The sequence below is a fragment of the Schistocerca piceifrons genome, chromosome 2, assembly GCF_021461385.2.
Source record: "Schistocerca piceifrons isolate TAMUIC-IGC-003096 chromosome 2, iqSchPice1.1, whole genome shotgun sequence".
Classification (NCBI taxonomy): Eukaryota; Metazoa; Arthropoda; class Insecta; order Orthoptera; family Acrididae; genus Schistocerca; species Schistocerca piceifrons.
The window spans coordinates 1022213020-1022234348 of NC_060139.1; the positions used below are offsets into that span (position 1 = coordinate 1022213020).

At 42.4% G+C, this 21329-nt stretch overlaps 1 protein-coding gene across 1 annotated transcript in view; it reads right to left on the minus strand.

Moving 5' to 3' along the window:
* LOC124776659 (allergen Cr-PI-like) overlaps positions 1–21329 on the minus strand; it is a 120834-nt gene that overhangs the window by 10214 nt on the left and 89291 nt on the right. Inside the window, exon 9 of the mRNA XM_047251750.1 lies at positions 9942–10257. Within this exon, the coding sequence (XP_047107706.1) occupies positions 9942–10257 (316 nt within the window). The remainder of the gene's footprint in view (positions 1–9941; positions 10258–21329) is intronic.

The following is a 21329-nucleotide window of genomic DNA, read 5'->3' on the forward strand; positions in this document are numbered from 1 at the left end:
TATTGTGGACGGCTGTGATACAATACGCCATTCTCCAGGGCTGCATCAGCGCATCAGGAATTCCATGCGACGGAGGGTGGATACATGCATCCTCGCTATCGGAGGACATTTTGAACATTTCCTGTAACAAAGTGTTTGAAGTCACGCTGGTACGTTCTGTTGCCGTGTGTTTCCATTCCATTATTAATGCTAGTTGAAAAGAAGTAATAAAATGAGCTCTAACATGGAAAGTAAGCGTTTCCGGACACATGTCCACATAACATATTTTCGTTCTTTGTGTGTGAGGAATGTTTCCTGAAAGTTTGTAACACCCTGTATACATCATAGATGTCTGAGACTTGAGAAGGTCTCTCGAATCCGGGAATCATATAGTTTCATTTGATATGTCTCATTACTGGAGTCATCTTATGGTTTACCTTATCTTACCTTATTTTACGCATGTTGTGACTAGTTGGAACACAGCACTTTTCTAGAAAACGGTTTTTCTCTTACATTCATTGTCATAAAACTATGAAATCAGAAATTTTTATATCTCCCGTACAACTGGAGAAAATATGTTATTATTATGGGAGTACCTACAAGTATTTGTCAGTTCCAGTACTGACCGCGAAAACGAAAATGCGCGAAAAACAAGCCGGCCATTGTGCCCGAGAGGTTCTAGGCGCTTCAGTCCGGAACCGCGCTGCTGCTACGGTCGCAGGTTCGGATCCTGCCTTGGGAATCGATGTGTGTGATGTCCTTAAGTTAGTTCGGTTTAAGTAGTTCTAAGTCTAGGGGACCGATGACCTCAGGTGTTAAGTCCCATAGTGCTCAGTGCCATTTGAACAATTTTGCACGAAAAACAATTGGTTCAGAGGCATATAAGCAGTTATTTTTGTCCGTCCGTGACTAGCACAAGAACAAATCTTAATTTTTGGCACAATGAAAAGCTGCCTTTATCATCAGCTTTATACTCGTGAATGTATGAATGTGGATGTAGATTCCGATTTCACATGGCTATCATTAATGCATTAATTTCTCAATTCCCTCCACAAATTGTGATTATTCTTCAATTGTCCTTTAACAATAGACCGTGTGAATCTTCTCTTCATTGGTTGATGTCAACTTTGATCAGACCTGTTTAGGTAATATGGGATTTTGTTGTACATATTGTCTCACTCTATTGTACGGTGTCTGTCACACCTGACGTTAACATATTTCTTTTATCGAATTTTCAAGCAGCTTAGTAAGTAAAAAATCGATACTTTAAGCCAGAATTCCTGTCCTATAAACAGGTTACATTGACTCTAAAGCGCCCTGCTTCTCACTCTTCTTCATTTTCATTTAGGTGAAGTCGAGTGGAGCATTTATTACTTTAGTGCCCCAGGGAATTCGTACAAGTGTTCATGATAAAATGACAAATTTATCAACTGAACAGAATGGAGAACAGACGGTAAAAAGGAATGTGGCACTGAAATAATCGAATGCAGATTCTCAAAAGACCCGCCTGCGTAGCTTTGTGAAGAACTCACGTCCCACACTGGAAACCGAGTACAATTCCTGCTACTGGCAATGATTTTTCCGAACTTGATGTGCGCCATTGTACACGCATCACGAAGCAAACAGATTTCAACAGTGATAATAAGTCTTTCGCTTTATTTCTCAATGTTTTGAAACGTTACTTTGTCTCTTCGTCCTTGTTGAACTATCGCGAGTCAAATGTGTTCGAATGTTTCAGTGGTAAAGCGTAGCCAGTAAAACGCAGAAACTTAACTCAGAACCACTGGATTATTAAACAGTTTTAAATTCTGCACACGTTCCACTGCTGGCCAAAAATTTCAGAATGGAACTAATCCTAGCGCTGTGTCTGAGCCACTCTTCGTCATCCTTTCAACCCTAAAGTGTTGAAACACTCATTTGTGTCATTTCCTTGGTGTCGTGAAAACCTCACCGTTACCTTAAAGCGGAGATCGTGAGCTAGACTGGTGCTTGTGGGAATGGGTGCGGGTTTTTAATGTGATGTTCCTGCGTTGCATAGATTGTGTGCGTGATGAACTCAAATTACACAGTGAATGCGATAGGTGGGTACGTCTACAGCCACAGGTGCAATAACCATTTTGTCAAATAGCAAAAAAATCTGAATCGTTTTAAATCTCCATACGTTTTGTGTTACCACATTACTAATTCATCTTCAGTCAATAATAACGTGCTGTTACTGCAGTAATCTGTGGTTTCGTTTCTTTACATCCTGCAAGAGATAACCCCATGATGATCACCTGTACATGGTAAGAGTTGTATGTTGTACGTAGTGGCCGGTTAATATGCCAATGATCGTTCGTAAATTACAAAACTGTATTAAGCAAAACATTATCCATGTATGCAATAAATGCTGTAGTATTTATTACAGTATGCTTTGATATGGGCGTTGTTAGTTGTTTGAGATATGCCAAAACCATGTCTTTGCAATTACACAACCGAGCGAGGTGGCGCAGTGGTTAGCACACTGGACTCGCATTCGGGAGGACGACGGTTCAATCCCGTCTCCGGCCATCCTGATTTAGGTTTTCCGTGATTTCCCTAAATCGCTTCAGGCAAATGCCGGGATGGTTCCTTTGAAAGGGCACGGCCGATTTCCGTCCTCATCCTTCCCTCACCCGAGCTTGCGCTCCGTCTCTAATGACCTCGTTGTCGACGGGACGTTAAACACTAATATCCTCCTCCTTGCAATTACACATTCAGTTACATGTAGGTTTTGATTTTTTAAATGGCTAACATCATAGTTTTTCTGTGTATGCAATTGGCTTAATAAAACCCCAGAATAAGTCTATAGGTGTAAGGTCGGACTTAGCAGAGGCCATGAGACAAGAGCATACCGTCCAGTGTCATTTGAAGTTGCAAGCAAAGATATGGAGAAATACGGACGAAACCTGTCATGCATTAAAGCAGCCTAATCTCCTGTAACAGCTATTAATCTTCTATTCATGGAAAAACATATATTACCAGAAAAATCGAGATACATGTTGCTGATTACGGTGTTTGCTGGAGGCGAAAGGCATAACATCATTGTAGAGCAGACTACACTGATTTTCCAGTTTGTGTGTTTCCGTTGGCTACTGTGATCCACAAGTGCGGCATTTATGTCAACATACACACCCATTAATATTAAATGTCGCGTCGGCTGCGCAAAGAATACGTTGTGAAAAGTTTTTCTCATCACTTTTCACCAGCAACCAAGTTACAACAAGAAAGCAAAAATCAGAATGCTGTTCAAAGACTGAAATTTGACTATGTAGCCTGTACAGGTGACAATAAACATTCATCACAGTTTCATCATGCTTCAAGTTCTATGTCAGCCTTCAGCAGACGGAATATTTAGTGAAGCAAAGGTACTTTGTCACTCTCGATATTCCTGGAACGGTACTGTTTCTGGGCGCAAGAGACATATGCGTCTTGGTTAATATATTTACAGAATATGTCACAAACTGCCGGTTGCGCGGAAACGATTGTATAATTCATTGAGCCAGCCCTTACTTCCCTGCAGAACGTGGGAAACAGAGGAGCTATACCGAATGGACTGCACTGCAAGCTGTGGGTATGGAAACCTACGTTATTCTTACACATGTTTTGCGAAAGGTATTTTATTAGTGTTCTCAATCAAAATTAAGGTCAGAGTCTAGTCGTATTACAGTCGCAAAACTTAGATTAGTGGGTTACGGGAAACTTAAAGTACACACATCAAAAAAAGTTTTCTATGACCTCGGTTCCGAGACTTCCGAAACCTGTACAGAAAATTTGAACAGTTATCAACATGAACATCATTTCCGCCCTTTTTATTTCTCATGAAAATCACACACTGTATGTTGTACAGCCATGCAGCGAGACCTTCAGAAGTTGTGGTCCAAATTTTTGTAAACACTGGTACCTCTAATACCCAGTAGCACGTCCTGTGGCATTGAAGAATGCCTGTATTCGTCGTGGCATACTATCCACAAGTTCATCAAGACACTGTTGGTCCGCATTGTCCCACTCCTCAGGCGATTCGGAGTAGATCCCTAAGAGTCATTGGTGAGTCACATCGTCCATAAACAGCTCTTTTCAAAACAGGGTGTTACAAAAAGGTATGGCCAAACTTTCAGGAAACATTCCTCACACACAAAGAAAGAAAATATGTTATGTGGACATGTGTTCGGAAACGCTTACTTTCCATGTTAGAGCTCATTTTATTACTTCTCTTCAAATCACATTAATCATGGAATGGAAACACACGGCAACATAAAGTATCAGCGTGACTTCAAACACTTTGTTACAGGAAATGTTCAAAATGTCCTTCGATAGCGAGGATACATGCATCCACCCTCCGTCGCATGGAATTCCTGATGCGTTGATGCTGCCCTGGAGAATGGCATATTGTATCACAGCCGTCCACAATACGAGCACGAAGAGTCTCTACATTTGGTACCGGAGTTGAGTAGACAAGAGCTTTCAAATGCCCCCATAAACGTAAGCCAAGAGGGTTGAGGTCAGGAGAGCGTGGAGGCCATGGAATTGGTCCACCTCTACCAATCCATCGGTCACCGAATCTGTTGTTGAGAAGCGTACGAACACTTCGACTGAAATGTGCAGGAGCTCCATCGTGCATGAACCACATTTTGTGTCGTACTTGTTAAGGCACATATTCTAGCAGCACAGGTAGAGTATCACGAATGAAATCATGATAACGTGCTCCACTGAGCGTAGGTGGAAGAACGTGGGGCCCAATCAAGACATCACCATCAATGCCTGCCCAAACGTTCACAGAAAATCTGTGTTGATGACGTGATTGCACAGTTGCGTGCGGATTCTCGTCAGGCCACACATGTTGATTGCGAAATTTTACAATTTGATCACGTTGGAATGAAGCCTCATCCGTAAAGAGAACATTTGCACTGTAATGAGGATTGACACATTGTTGGATGAACCATTCGCAGAAGTGTACCCGTGGAGGCTAATCAGCTGCTGATAGTGCCTGCACACGCCGTACATGGTACGGAAACATCTGGTTCTCCCGCAGCACTCTCCATACAGTGACGTGCTCAACGTTACCTTGTACAGCAGCAACTTCTCTGATGTTGACATTAGGGTTATCGTCAACTGCACGAAGAATTGCCTCGTCCATTGCAGGTGTCCTCGTCGTTCTAGGTCTTCCCCAGTCGCGAGTCATAGGCTGGAATGTTCGGCGCTCCCTAAGACGTCGATCAATTGCTTCGAACGTCTTCCTGTCGGGGCACCTTCGTTCTGGAAATCTGTCTCGATACAGACGTATCGCGCCATGGCTATTGCCCCGTGCTAATTCATCCATCAAATGGGCATCTGCCAACTCCGCATTTGTAAACATTGTACTGACTGCAAAACCACGTTCGTGATGAACACTATCCTGTTGATGCTACGTACTGATGTGCTTGATGCTAGTACTGTAGACCAATGAGTCGCATGTCAACACAAGCACCGAAGTCAACATAACTTTCCTTCAATTGGGCCAACTGGCGGTGAATCGAGGAAGTACAGTACATACTGACGAAACTAAAATGAGCTCTAGCATGGAAATTAAGCGTTTCCGGACACATGTCCACATAAAATCGTTTCTTTATTTGTGTGTGAGGAATGTTTCCTGAAAGTTTGGCCGTACCTTGTTTAACACCCTGTACATCCCAGGCATGTTCGATAGGGTATATGTTTGGAGAACATGCTAGCCACCTTAGTCAAGCGATTTCATTATCCTTAAGGAAGTCATTCACAAGATGTACACGATGAGGGAACGAATTGCCGTCTATGAAGACGAATGCCTCACCAATAAGCTGCCCACATGGTTGCACTATCGGTCGAAGTATGGCATTGCATCGTACAGACGTTACAACGCCTTCCATGACCACCAGCGGCGTATGTCTGCCCCTCATAATGCCAACCCCAAAACAGTAGGGAACCTCCACCTCGCTGCGCTCACTGGACAGTGTGTCTAAGGCTTTCAGTCTGACCGGGGTGCCTCCAAACACGTCTCCGAGGATTGTCTGGTTGAAGGCATATGCGACACTCATCGGTGAAGAGAAAGTGATGCTAATCCTGTGCAGTCCATTCGGCTAGTTGTTGGGCCCATCTGTACCACGCTGCATGGTGTCACAGTTTGCAAATATGAACCTCGCCATGGACGTCGGGAGTGCAGCCTATTGTGCACAGTTTGAATCGTAACACGACGTCCTGTGGCTGCACGGAAAGCATTATTCAACATGGTGCTGTTGCTGTTAGTGTTCCTCCGAGCCATAATCCGTAGGTAGCGGTATCTCCTCCATGTGCGGAGAACATCGATTTGGTACACTCCGAGACGTCTGGACAATTCCCTTGTTGAGAGCCCTTCCTGGCACAAAGTAACAATTCGGACGCGAACGAACCGCGATATTGAAAGTCTAGGCATGGTTGAACTACATACAACACGAGCCGTGTACCTCCTTCCTGGTGAAATGACTGGAACGATCGGCTGTCGGACACCCTCCACCTAATAGGCGCTGCTCATGAGTGGCTGTTTACATCTTTGGGCGGGTTTACTGACGTCTCTGAACAGTCAAAGTGACTGTGTCTCTGATACAATATCCATAGTCAACGTCTATCTTCAGGAGTTCTGGGAATCGGGCTGATGGAAAACATTTTTTGTTGTGTGTACATAACGGCTAACTCGTAACTCAACACGCTTTCTGTCTCGCATAGGAATTGTTGCTTACCATATTCTTTCTTTATATTCTCTAAAGCAAACCTCAATGAATTGTTCACTGCTTTTTTATAACCAAAATTACTGTAGGAGTTCGTGAGACTTGCACTTTAGGTGAAGCGTTGTACACTGAAGAACCAAAGAAACTGGTACACCTGCCTAATATCGTGTAGGGCCCACGCGAGCACGCAAAAGTGCTGCAACACGACGTGGCACGGACTCGACTAATGTCTGAAGTAGTGCTGGGGGGAATGGACACCATGAATCCGTAAATCTGTAGGAGTACGAGGCGGTGGATGTCTCTTCTGAAAAGCACGTTGCAAAGGATCGCATATATGGTTAATAATGTTCATGTCTGGTGAATTTGGTGGCCATCGAAAGTGTTTAAACTCAGAAGAGTTCCCTGGAGCCACTGTGTATCGATTCTGAACGTATGGCGTGTCACTTTGTCCTGTTAGAATTGGCCAATTCCGTCGGAATGCACAATGGACATGAATGGATGCAGGTGACCCCTCAAGGCCGTGTCTAGACGTATCAGGGGTCCAATATCACTCGAACAGCACACGCCCTACACTGTTACAGAGCCTCCACCAGCTTGAACAGTCAGGTGCTGACCTTCAGGGTCCATGGATTCATGAGGTTGTCTCCATACCCCTGCATGTCCATCCTCTCGATACAATACAATCTGAAACGAGACTCGTCTGACCTGGAAACATGTTTCCAGTCATCAACAGTCCAATGTCGGTGTTGACGGGCCCAGGCCAGGCGTAAAGCTTTGTTTCGTGCAGTCGTCAAGGGTATACGACTGAGCCTTTGGCTCCGAAAGCCCATATCGTTGATGTTTTGTTGAATGGTACGCACGCTGACACTTGTTGAAGAGCCAGCATTGGCATGTACAGCAATCTGGGGAAGGGTTACACTTCTGTCACGTTGAACGAGTCTTTTCAGTCGTAGAATCTTTTTCCGGCCTCAGCGATTTCGGAGATTTGATGTTTTACGGGATTCCTGATATTCACGGTACACTCGTGAAGTGGTCGTACGGGAAAATCCCCACTTCATCACTACCTCGGAGATGCAGTGTCCTATCGCTAACGTAAAAACTGTGCCTTGGAAGATAAACAGAAGGGGTTAGAATGGTGAACAGCTGCTCATAAGTCAAACATTTCTGCAGTCCATGCTAAGCGACACTTGAAGTGGTGGAAAGACCGATGCCACTTGATGGTGCATAGCTGGAAATGAGTGATTGGGAGTGATGAATCTGGCTACATACTGCTTTGATCCGATGAAAGGATTTGTATCTGGCGACTGCTTAAATAACACCACGTTCTAACTCACTTAAAACTTGAAAACCTGTCATTGCAGCAGCAGTAACCGATCTAATAATTGCGTCGAACACTTGACTTATATAGGCATTGCCGATTGGCGCGCGGTATTCTGCTTCTTTACATATATCTGTATTTGAATACAGTTTCTTGGGAGTTTCAGTGTAGGACAGGGTGTGTCTTTAGTATTTTGCCACGTGTATGCTTACATTGAGATGTCACGATCGGCGGTAGAGAGACAGTAACAGCAGAAAGGGTCAATCATGAGAGCCCGTTGATTTCGAAAGTGCACTACTCTTTGGATATCGCCTAAGTAACAAATCCGTCAGAGACATTTCAACCCCTCTAAAGCTTCCCAACTCGGCTGTTTCTAGTGTGATTGTGAAACACGATAGTTTAACCATAGCCACAGATAAATCAAGACAACGCAGACAGGAAGTATCGAACATTGCGGAGGGGGGCTGTATGAAGCCGCATGAAATCAGCGGAAGGAATCACTACTGAGTTATGAAGTTTTACAACAGTCCAGCTAACGTAAAAACTGTGCATTGGAAGCTAAAAAGAAGGGGTTAGAATGGTGAACAGCTGCTCGTAAGTCAAACATTTCTGCAGTCCATGCTAAGCGACACTTGAGGTGGTGCAAAGACCGATGCCACTTGATGGTGCATAGCTGGAAATGAGTGATTGGGAGTGATGAATCTCGCTACATACTGCGTTGATCCGATGAAAGGATTTTTATCTGGCGACTGCTTAAATAACATTACCTACCACCGCATGTGGTTTCAACGCTGAAGTCGGTGAGGTTGTGTTATGGGATGAGTGTGTTTTTAATCATTAGGGTGTCTGCTTCCTATTGTGCTTCAGAGAACTTTAATTGCGGAAGGATATGAAAAAATTTCTCAACACTTACAGTAAAGGAAATGTTCGGAGACGATAATTCTATCAGACTCTCAGTGCACCCTGCTATCAAGCAGCGTCTGTGAGGCAATGTACTTTGACAGTAACATTTCTGAAATGGACTTAACTGACCATAGTCGAAGCCCAAATACAATGGAGCATCGTTGAGATGATTTAGAACATCGACTTCGCCCCAGACCGTGGCGTCCAAATCACCACATTCTCTGGTTTCAGCGCTTGAGGAAGAATGCATTACCATTTCTACGTGGGCTACCATTTCTACGTGGGCTACCATTTCTCCACAGACATTGTGGCATCTCATTGAAAGTGTTCTCAGCAGAGTTCAAGTCTTGATAAATCGGCAGTGCACACTTCCCATAATAATGGCCACTGATAGGCGCCCAGATATTTTTGATCAGGTAGTGTACAGGTGGACTGGCAATGGCGAGGAAAGCGTTTCTGAAGATGAGAAATTTGTTAACATCGAGTATAGATATAAGCGGCAGGAAGTCGTTTCCGAAAGTATTTGTATGGAGTGTAGCCATGAACAGAAGTGAAACATGGACGGTAACTAGTTTGGACAAAAAGAGAATAGAAGCTTTCGAAATGTGGTGCTGCAGAATAATGTTAAAGATTAGATTGGTGGATCACATAACTAACGAGGAGGTATTGAATAGAATTGCGGAGAAGAGAAATTTGTGGCACAAATTGACTATAATAGGGGATCGGTTGGTAGGACTTGTTCTGAGGTATCAAGGGATCACCAATTTAGTATTGGAGGGCAGCGTGGAGGGTAAAAATCGTAGAGGGAGACCAAGAGATGAATACACATTCAGAAGGATGTAGGTTGCAGTAGGTACTGGGAGATGAAGAAGCTTGCACAGGATAGAGTAGCATGGAGAGCTGCATCAAACCAATCCCTGGACTGAAGACCACAACAAGAACAACAACAACAACAACAGTGTACAAGTGAGAAACAAGCGCACGGCGAGCCCCTGTGTACTCACGCTTGACGTGTAAGCCGTCGATGACGAGGAACTGGTGGCGCATGTCGTCCAGCGACAGCGAGCCGCCCTCCCACGCCCCGGAGGGCCCCAGGAAGACGCGCAGCAGGCCCAGCTGCTCCTTGTCGCTGGACACCTTCAGGGAGTACGAGAAGGGCTTGTGGTTGAGCCGGTGCTGGCGCGCCACCACATTCGTCTTCCTGATGTCCTCGATCTTCGCCACGTCAATTGCGTTGTCCAGTCGGATGTCGAAATCGTCGAAGAATGTGACCAGTTTCTCCACCTTCACTTCCGTTATTTTCACTCCATCCCATGTCAGCTGGAAACGTGAAAAGAGGATTAGTACAGTCTTATGATTTAAAGTATATCCGCAAGTAAACACGTTTCAACCGTAACAAGAGTCATGCTATCAATAAGGTATCCAGAAGTTTTAATGAAACTGCTTCATTTGCCGATACCTGTCAGCTACGGGATATAACATAATTTTTAAATTTAAGTGATACGCTGACAGTGGCAGTAATGCACAGAAAATCGTCTGGTGACACACAAGTGATATCCGGTGTTCCTAAGTGAAGTCTTATAGTATCTCTGTTCTTCTTAATCCATATAAGTGATGTGGATTGTTCGCAGACGAAGCTGTCGTTTGCCGTCTATGTAAGTCGAGAACGAACCAAGAACGATTTGTAAAACGATTCAGTTAAGATGTATGTGCTGTGGACAAACGGTAATTGACTGTAAATAATAAAAATTACGTGATTCTCCACGTGAGCGCTTAAAAATTCAATAAATTTTGTGTACAAGAGAAATCATACAAATTTAAAGATGATCGCTTCAACTAATCACTTAGGGTATAGAACTACAGTCATTTTATTTTGGGATCACAAAGAAAATTTTGTGCAGAAGGAGAATCAAAGTTTGTGTTCATAAGCAATGCATTTAGATATGCACTACTATGCTATTAAAGAGCCTGTCTACTCAAAAACTGTCCAACCTCTTTTGGAGTATTCCTTTTCGATATGGGATCCTTACTGTATAGGATTGATGGAGTTCACTGAAAAAGTATAAGGAAAGGCAGCTTGTTTTATATTATCGTGACACACGTTGGCTAGTCAGATATACATATCAAACTTTTTCATAGGCACAAGCAGGGTCTGTCCGCTTAGCTATTATGTATATAAAATATTATGAAATACAGCAGTCATACCGCCTCCTTTCAGTGTTACATGTACCCAGAAAGCAATTAGAATGGAACAGAGTGTATTAAACCAGCCAAAAGATAGGAGATTTTAAGCAAACATAAACTCTGAATATTGCTAATAAATAAGAATGCAGGTGCCAACTTTGTGACACCTATGACATATAACTGTCGGCTTGTCTACATATATGATCAGAGGTAGACATGTGACGGCCTCATGCCCCACCCCTCTGCCTCCACCCTCCACCTCGCCCCACCACACATCCCCGTCCCATTCTCACCCCTCCCCTCCCCTCTTGTAAGTCACACCCACACACATTTTGCTCACACACATACACATTTTGTTCTCCCAATCTCATCCCATTATCTTACTGGACATTACTCTGAAACAGCCACTCACAGCACACCATTTTCCGGCCACCCAGAGTTGGCCATCTTGTTCTCTATATCACACTTGGTAGCAACCAGATTCAATCTTTGTACCCCATATGGTTCAAGGCACGATGGACTATCAAATGTTATTTTCACAACGTTATCTCCACGTCTAAATAGTCTGTTATCTTTAAAAACAGTACAAAACATAAATGGCTCACTTTATTGAAACTACTGATGCAACTTACGGTTAAAGTAAACTTAAAACACGACTGTGCACTCCACAATGCTATTTCCGGGTCTAAATTGCTTTTGTTAATGCTCTGTAACACTACAAAGCACATATGACTATAACAAAATAAAATGCAAAACATTCAAGGCAGAGATAGCTAACAGTTCCTCTTAGTCCTACTTGAGACTATCGGTAGAACTATAGATAGAACTTTCATCAGCTAACGTTTTTAGAAGTTTTTCTGTAACGTTTCACCCCACCAAAATCTTTGGGAGCAAGGAATTAATAGATCACGCTCTACATTGTTGTTGTTGTGGTCATGAGTCCGAGGACTGTTTTGATGTAGATCTCCATGCCATACAGTAGAGCTGCTTGCCCTGAAGAAAAATTACGACTGTAGTTTCTCCTTGCTTTCAGCCATTCACCGTACCAACACAGCAAGGCCGTATTGGTTGATGTTACAAGGCCAGACCAGTCAATGATATAGACTGTTGCCCCTGCATCTACTGAAATGGCTGCTGCCCTCTTCAAGCACCACCAGTTTCTTTGGCCTCTGAAAAGATGTCTGTACTGGTGAGGGACGCAAGTCACTCCATCGACAGCAAGGTCCATGTTTCATTGGGGGGAAGAGAGATGTTTCTACACTAGAAAAGTATAATTGATGTTTTTGACTGGCTGACACAGCTTTTTCATTATTTCAGATCTTAGGCCTACTTGAGGTTACATCTCACTGGCAGGACAAAAACAAACTTTTAAGGAAAGCTGCGACATTTACTGCTTGGAACTATGGTGCCAAGGCTCTCTAAAAAGCTTACTGTCTCCTTTCCTTTCCTCTTCGAAGGCAACTACTAAATAGTACCAATAGCTAATTCCAAGATAAGGTCTACAGGATATTTGGCGACAGATGCTCATTCTCTGACACTTAAGCACAATCAACTCTACTAACGATTACGTGTTTCGGACAGATCTTTTACACAGTGCATCACTTGAACTGCATGTGTAAGTAGGCTGTTTAGGTTTTTTTTATTGGTAACGCCACCTCTGTATGAAAATCACTGGCTGTGCTGTGTGCAGTCTGTGGCTGCTTTGCATTGTTGTAATACTCGCCATTGTAGTGTTAGGCAGCTGGCTGTGAACAGCGCATAGCATTGCGCAGTTGGAGGTGAGCCGCCAGCAGTGATGGATGTGGGGAGAGAGATGGCGGGGTTTTGAAATTTGTAAGACTGTCATGAACTGCTATATATATTATGACTCTTAAGGTAAATTCAGTGTTTGTTCTGTATTAAATTCTTTCATTTGCTAACTATGCCTATCAGTAGTTAGTGCCTTCTGTAGTTTGAATCTTTTATTTAGCTGGCAGTAGCGGCGCTCGCTTTATTGCAGTAGCTCGAGTAACCAAGATTTTTGTGAGGTAAGTGATTTGTGAAACGTATAGGTTAATGTCAGTCAGGGCCATTCTTTTGTAGGGATTTTTGAAAGTCAGATTGCGTTGCGCAGAAAATATTGTGTGTCAGGTTAAGCACAGTCTTGTATAATTTTTCAAAGGGGACGTTTCATATGGCGACCCTGCCAGGATACCTCACTGGAATCTTCTGATTTTTTTCTTGTAGTTTGTGTAATTAGTGTAGCTATTGTTTATTGCTAGCGCGTAATTGTAGAGAGAATCTCCTTTGTAGTTGCAGTCTTTCATTGTTGTACAGTAAAAAAGTTGTGGCATGCATGTAGATTTGCACCAAGTATTTCGCAGCTGCGCTTGCAATTAACTACATATTATTTTCAGTGCTATGTTAATGTGTTCTGTTATTTTTGCTCTTCAAATTGTGCTTTTCTGTGTTATCGTGTGAAATATTGTGACAATAGTGGCGTGTGAAAAACGTAACACTAGGCTCCAAAGTAAACTGAGAAATAATAGTGACGACGAGCGTAGTTTGCCAGCACCACTGTTTGATGAATTAACAGACGTTCAGAGTAGTAATTTGGTAACTGTGCATAGGGAAATGGAGCGGGCTGCAAACAATGGCGTAGACAGTGAAACAGGTAGTGAACAGGGAAGCATTATCGATCGATCACTCGACAACAGCTCGCCTCAGGAATCCGAAATGACAGGACACAATTTTGCAAATACTGTAGATTCAGGTTTTGCGTCCTCACCGTTTTCTCAAATGAGTCAAGACACATTTTCCGCTTGTCAAAATGTGAATGTTGCCGGTGCAAATTCACTGCCGAAAAGCACTGAGGAACATGTTTCAGACACCAGTGCGTTGTTATTACAATTAATGCAACAAATGGGACAAAAGCTTGAAAAGGTAGACACAATGGAACAAAATCAGAGACAAACACATCAACAGTTAGACACAATGGAAAAAAATCAGAGACAAACACAGCAAAAGCTTCAAAAGTTAGACACAGTGGAACAAAATCTTAAAAAGTTAGACACAATGGAACAAAATCATCAAAAGTTAGACACAGTGGAACAAAATCTTAAAAAGTTAGACACAATGGAACAAAATCATCAAAAGTTAGACACAACGCTTGAACAAACACGTGAAGATTTAACTACTGAGTTACATAACATCGAATCGAAATGTCAAAAAGTCTGTAATGACGTAAAAACACAAATTTGTGAGCATTTCCAACCTATTTTCTCGCATCATGAAAATGCATTACAGAATCACGAAGCAGCCATGAAAGAACTGCAAACTATTGTTCATGAAAATCACGACACCTTGCAAGCTAAAATTGACTCAGTTGCATCTACCGATTCGGTTACGCAACTTGCAAAAACTCAAGAAAACTTAATGGACACAGTAGATACGATTTCAACACAAATAGATACTCTGAAACTTGGTTCAGAAAAACACACTGAGGAAATAAGTACACTATCGGAGAAAGTAGCCGAACTTTCGGATCAGTTCACTAACTTATCTGCAAAAGTAGATGATGATATGAATGACACAAGACCTGTAGCCATCACTGACACAGAAGAGTATGAACAAATTAAGAAATTCTAACAAAATCAAAATCAAATTAATACGCAATACAGAAGAGAAATCCGGGAAGTACAAGATCAGTTGGCACAAGTAATACAAAAATTTCATATTTCAGAGGACACTCACGCTCCAACACGGGAAGAGGGACTTAGAAATACGGAACACCCACAAGATAATAACACAGGACATTTCGGAAGTTATGAAAGAAATTGGCAATGTGCACCGAATTTTGAGATGGAACGGTCGACACGACCTAACAATGACTGATATGCGACACGCCGACATGATGATTTTGACTATAAGCTGTTCATTACTACACGTAAATTCAAAACATTTAAGAATTCTGGCAACGACATTCATCCACAAGCGTGGCTCCATCAATTCTCTCATTGTTTTCCTCCCAACTGGTCGTTAGAACACAGATTAGAATTTATGTGTGGCTACTTAGAGAATGAACCAGCTGTAAGAATGCGATCGGTCATTCACGATTGTCACAGTGAAGGAGATTTTTATCACGCCTTCCTCTCAGCATATTGGTCTCAAGCTACACAAGACCGAGTAAAACATAGCATCATGATGATGAAACACTTCGAACAATCTGAATTTTCCAGTCTTGTCACATATTTTGAAGACATGGTGCATAAGAATCAGTATCTTTCAAACCCACACAGCCCCTCAGAACTCATCCGCATTTGCTTACTCGAACTGCCTGAACATTTACGGCATATTATTTTAGCAGGACGTTGCAAAGACGACATTGAAGCTTTTCAGGGACTGTTACAAGAACTGGAAATTGACACTGATAATCGCGGAACGCGAAAAGAAGAGTACAACAATTACAGGTCACATTTGTCACAATTCCGCGATGACAGAAATAATAAATGGACACGACAAGGCTATTCTTACAACTTAAATCGTGACCAAAACAGACACCACCCGTATGACAACCGTTGGCAGAGTAGTAATAATTACAGGGAAAGATCACCTCTCCGCAGTAATGACTATCACAGAGACAATCAGAGAAACAGATAATATGGGAACCAAAATAATTATTATCAAGGGAGACAGAATAACTTTAGATGCAACGGTCCAGCGCGCAGTTACGACTCAGGGAGAAATTCTCCACCACATGACCGACAAGAAAGAAACTATGGAATCTACCGACATGACGACAGACGATATATTCGTAACGACAGACCTGAATTGCATCAGAACTGGCGGGATTCAAACAGGGCAGGGCCTTCTCGTCAGAGTGAATTTGTAGAAGTTAGGTCTCCTAATCCCAATAACGGCGCGCGCCAACAAAGAGACAGACAATGACTCGCACAGCAGGCAGCCGCGTGCGCCCGCTGGCTCCGAGAAAAATAACATAAGACGCTAGCCTTGAGAAAAATTTTAGCATTTTTTACCGATGTATACAACATGATAATTGCTTTGAAGTTGAAACTCTGTGCGCTAGGAAGAGTAAAGGTTTACACCACATTTCACATGTAGAACCGTTTATTGAAAAATAATCTGCTTTTTAACTTTGTCTTTGCCGTATAACTTTTCACTTTACATTACCAGTATGCTTTGTCAGACTTAGAATCTGTTAACATGCAACAATGTTTGAAGTTAAATATCCAGTCAAGAACCAAGAGAACTTATTTAAACAGAAATTACGAATGTGTTGTTATAGTGAACAGACGACACAGTGTTGTTATTTGTACATTCTTGCTTGTTAGTTGCACGATCACGTAACGACTATAAGGCTCACATACTTAGAACATATACTGGCACTGCTAATGAGATTTTCATGCAACATTTTGGTTTACTTGAAAAGACATTCTTTATTTGAAGTACTTTCTGTGGGATTAAAGATGACTTAGCACTTGGTTTCTTTGACAGCTACACAATTATATCACGACGCTACTACTGTGTGACACAATTTACATTGTTGCTTTTGTGGTGTATCTGTTTTATATCTGCACAGTTTTTCTGAATTCTTCTGGAAAGTAAAACATGTTTTAGTAGTTACTTTTGTGGTATAGCTACAAGGAGACAGCCTTTTCTGTAGCACAACAATACGTTACAGCACAGTACTTTCTTCATCACGGCAATAAGCCTAACAACTAAGATATCTATACTCAAAGCATTTCACTTTTGTTTATCATGAGGTAAGTACATTGACTTCTGCAGAACTTAGCTTTCGGAGGACGATAATTATGACACTTCCACAGAATTATTTATTTATTTATTTATGCATTTATTTTACCTGCCAAGATTAGGGCCTTCAGGCCCTCTCTTACACCTAACCAGGCATACTCAGATTCAACAAATTTCAGTGTCTACAGAAAATTAGGACATATAACATGTTATACAGTATTAATGTTAAAGAAAAAAAATAGAGATTATAAAAGTAGTACAATGATAATTATAACAATCAAAAAATAATTATAACAATCAATAATAATAAAAATAATAATAATAATGATAATAATAATAATAATAATGACTATGTATATGAAAGTAAACATATTTTTCTTTTATGAGTGTCAGTCCTATTGCTAGTTGGGAATTTTCTCGTTATATTCTTGCAGCTTGTGAGTTATTCTCATCAAGCAGAGACATAAGACGATGGAATGGGGTGAAAGAGATATAGAAGAGGTAGATAGGTTAGAGGAAGAGAAATAGAATGGTAAAATTCGAAGCTATGATGGAGAGGAGAAAGAAAAAGATGAGGGGGGGCACAAAAAAAATGGCTCTGAGCATTATGGGACTCAACTGCTGTGGTCATAAGTCGCCTAGAACTTAGAACTACTTAAACCTAACTAACCTAAGGACAGCACACAACACCCAGCCATCACGAGGCAGAGAAAATCTCTGACCCCGCCGGGAATCGAACCCGGGAACCCGGGCGTGGGAAGCGAGAACGCTACCGCACGACCACGAGATGCGGGCAACGGGGGGGGGGGGGGGGGGGGCACAACAAGGGTGGCTATACCGTCCCTAATATGTAAGTCTTAAGTTCCCTCTTGAATGTTGAGTGGTTTTGGATAAGACGCAGATCACAGGGGAGCGCGTTCCATAGTCGTATGGCTGAGATGGAGAATGACACGGAGAAAGATTTTGTGTTATGTAAAGGTACAGCCAAGATGCTAGACGTATCCGATCTGGTATTGCGGTTGTGGAATGATGATAGGTGTTTAATGTGAGAAGATAAGTATTGGGGGCACCAGTGGCTAAGAAATCGATGAAGTAAGCACATCGTGTGGAGATCGCGTGCCTTATGTGGGCGTATCCAACCTAGCTGAGAGTATGAAGGACTGATATGATCATATAACCGTATGTTGCATACGTATCTAACACAAGCATTCATCACTAGCTCGAGTCATCTCGAATTTTCATTATTTGTGCCATGTTGAACTACATCACAGTAGTAAAGATTAGGCAAGACTAGTGTTTGGACTAATTTTTGTTTAACATGGGTTGGAAATATTTTTCTAAATTTTTGAATTGCATGTATGGAGGAGAGCGATTTCCGGCAAGCTGTGACTGTTTGTTCTTCCCAGTTTAGGTGTTCATCCAAGATTATTCCAAGGTCTTTTACTGTTTTTTGGTATGGTAGTTGGGTACCATTGAGGAGTATTTGAGGGACTGTTTCGCGAAAGTATCGACTGATTAACTTTGGATGAGATGTAAGTATGACCTGGGATTTCTTGGGGCTTAGTTTCAGACCTAGGTTCTGTGCCCATCGAGAAACAGAGCAAAGATCTGCGTTCATACTCGCTACTGCGTCAGCAATGTTCTTGGGGCTTCCACTTATGTACAGTTGGATGTCGTCGGCATATAGATGGTAGTTGCAGGAGTGAATCACTGAAGAAATATCATTAATGTACAGTGAGAAGAGTAATGGACCAAGGACGGAGCCTTGGGGAACTCCAGAGCGCACGTTTTTCCATGATGACTTTTCCGACCCACAAATGACTTGTTGCCTTCTGTTTTTGAGGTAGCTGTCGAACCAGTGTATTGCGCTGTTTGAGAAATTCAGCTGCTTCATTTTAATTAGTAATATATCAAAGTCAACTGTATCAAAAGCCTTGCTAAAGTCAAGCAGTGTTAGGATGGTAGCTTCACGTCTGTCCATAGCATGTTTAATGTCATCAGTTACTTTGATTAATGCAGTTGCTGTACTATGGTGCTTTCGAAAGCCTGACTGATATTTGTCGTGGATGTTATGAGTTTTGAGGTAATCCGTCAGCTGTTCATGGACGATGTGTTCTAGGGCTTTAGATATTGCAGGAAGTATGCTGATCGGCCTGTAGTCACCTGGCGACTTAGGGTTGTCAGTCTTGGGTATAGGTTGAATTAAGCTTTGCTTCCACTCAGTAGGATATGTACTACTGACAAGAGACAGATTGAAGATGTCTGTGATAACTGGGGTAATAGTGTTTACGACGTTCTTAATCATGCCAATGCTCACTCCATCATTTCCTACTGCCTCGGAAGAGATTCTCATAATTGCCTTGTGTACTGTGCCGGTAGTGACATGTTTTAGGAAAAACTTGTCTCTCGAGAGATTGATATCTTGGGGCTGGTAATTTGTCGCTGCGTGGCAGTTTACGGCTGTTGAGAAGAAATCGTTTAATTCTTCTGCAGACGCTTGATAAACAGCGTCAGATCTTCGCTTCCCTATACCGAAACTGCACAGCTTTTTCCACAGTGCAGCAGGTTTTGATATGCCGCATACGACAGAGCGGGCATGTCTGATTTTGGCATTCCTCACGCTTTGCTTGGTTCTATTTCGGAGTTTCCTATAGGCTTCGTACGCCTCGGGAGTTGGGTTACGCTTGAAGGCCCTATGTGCAGCATCACGTTCATTCATTAACTGGCGTAATGCAGTGGTGAGCCACGGAGCGGGAGCTCTCTTTACCTTGACAGTGCGTTGAGGAGCATGTTTATCATACAGTGCAATAATTTTGCGACATAATTCCCGAATTTTTCCGTCTAAAGTCGGTTCATTGCTTATATCATGCCAAGGGATGTCTGAGCAATCCTTTTGAAGAGCGTCATGGTTAACATTTTTTAGGTTTCTGTAGGTTACCAGGTGAGATTTTTCTTTGGTAGTATGTACTGAGTAATTTAAGAAAATCACGTCATGAGCAGAGAGTCCTGGAGCGGATGTCTGATTGGCGCGAATTATTTTATCTGGTCGATTTGTTGCTATTATATCTATGAGTGTATGGCTGTGTGGCGTGTGATGAGTTGGGTCCAGCGGTGTTAAACTCATATCATTGGAGTGGAACAGTCTCCTAAGTTTTTCTGCAGAGGGAGATTTTAACTGTAAGTCGATGTTTGTGTCGCCCAAAATGATTATGTGTTCATACAGTGTCACGAGCGAGGACAGGGCAGACTGAAAGGAGGACATAGCACCGACGTTTGGAGGTTTATATATTACTCCAATTAGCAGTTTCTGATTTGATGTATTTATTTCGAAAAACAAGAACTCTGCTTCTCCTTCGCCCTTTGCATCCGATGTGCATAGTATAGTAGGTCTCAGATCAGAGCGAATATAGGCACCCACACCACCCCCGCGTCGTGTTTCACGATCTGCCCTTAGGAGAGAGTAACCAGTGATTCGGATAGCGTCGGAAGAAATGTTTGGTTTCAACCAAGTTTCAGAGACGAGGATAATATGGAACAGCGATTGGCAGAACAGGTCACAGAACTCGTCGAAGTGAGCCGTTAGCGACTGAGCGTTCGCGTGGGCCACAAAGAGCCCGCCGCCGGAACCGGTCCGTCCCATTGTGGCCGCCTGTAGGACCGAGCGCGCTCCGTCTACCTGCTGGCGGGAAGAGGGACAAAAGCTGGATTTCGCGGGGGAAGACATATTTACAGGTGTGTCCAAGGTCGTGACTGACTCAAGCGTCTGTGGGCTAAAGGTGAAAGACAAGCTGGATCTATCGGAGAAGGGAGCGAAAAGAAAGATGGAAAGTGGCAGTAGTGGTTACGAAAAAGATAATAGTAGTAGTAGTAGTAGTGGTAGTGACGAGGATGAAAATAACAGATATAGAAAGGCGGTTTTAAGGAGATTCCTGTTAATGGAGAATGTTAATTCCCGTTTGATTGACAATATGAATATAAATGAGCACTTATGATAGGCAACTAAAGAAGCAATATTTATGTGAAACAATTGACTGATTTTAAATAGAGTACTTATGGTACATATAGAAATAACGAAGCAATATTTAGGTAAAAAAAATGAAAAGAAAGAATAAAAATTAACTTATATTAGACAGAGTAAAATATGAGACTTTGTGTCTCGCGAGATTTCGCTCAGTCTTTCAGTTCGGACATGTTCGTCACCGTTTTCCTCCCTCCTTCCGTCTTGACTACGATCCTGCCATCCTGGGTCCATACATTTTGAAGGCCGAACTGTGTGATCGCAGTGTTCAAAACTTTTAGTCTTTCGCGCGTCAGATCTTCCCTCAGGGTAAAGCCACTCTTGGCGAGTTTTCTTTTCTGAGCAAACACTTCAGCTCTTTTCCGGTATGACACAAATTTAATTATTATGGGCCTGGGTTTCATCGCACCTGGTATCCTGCGCCCAACACGGTGGCTTC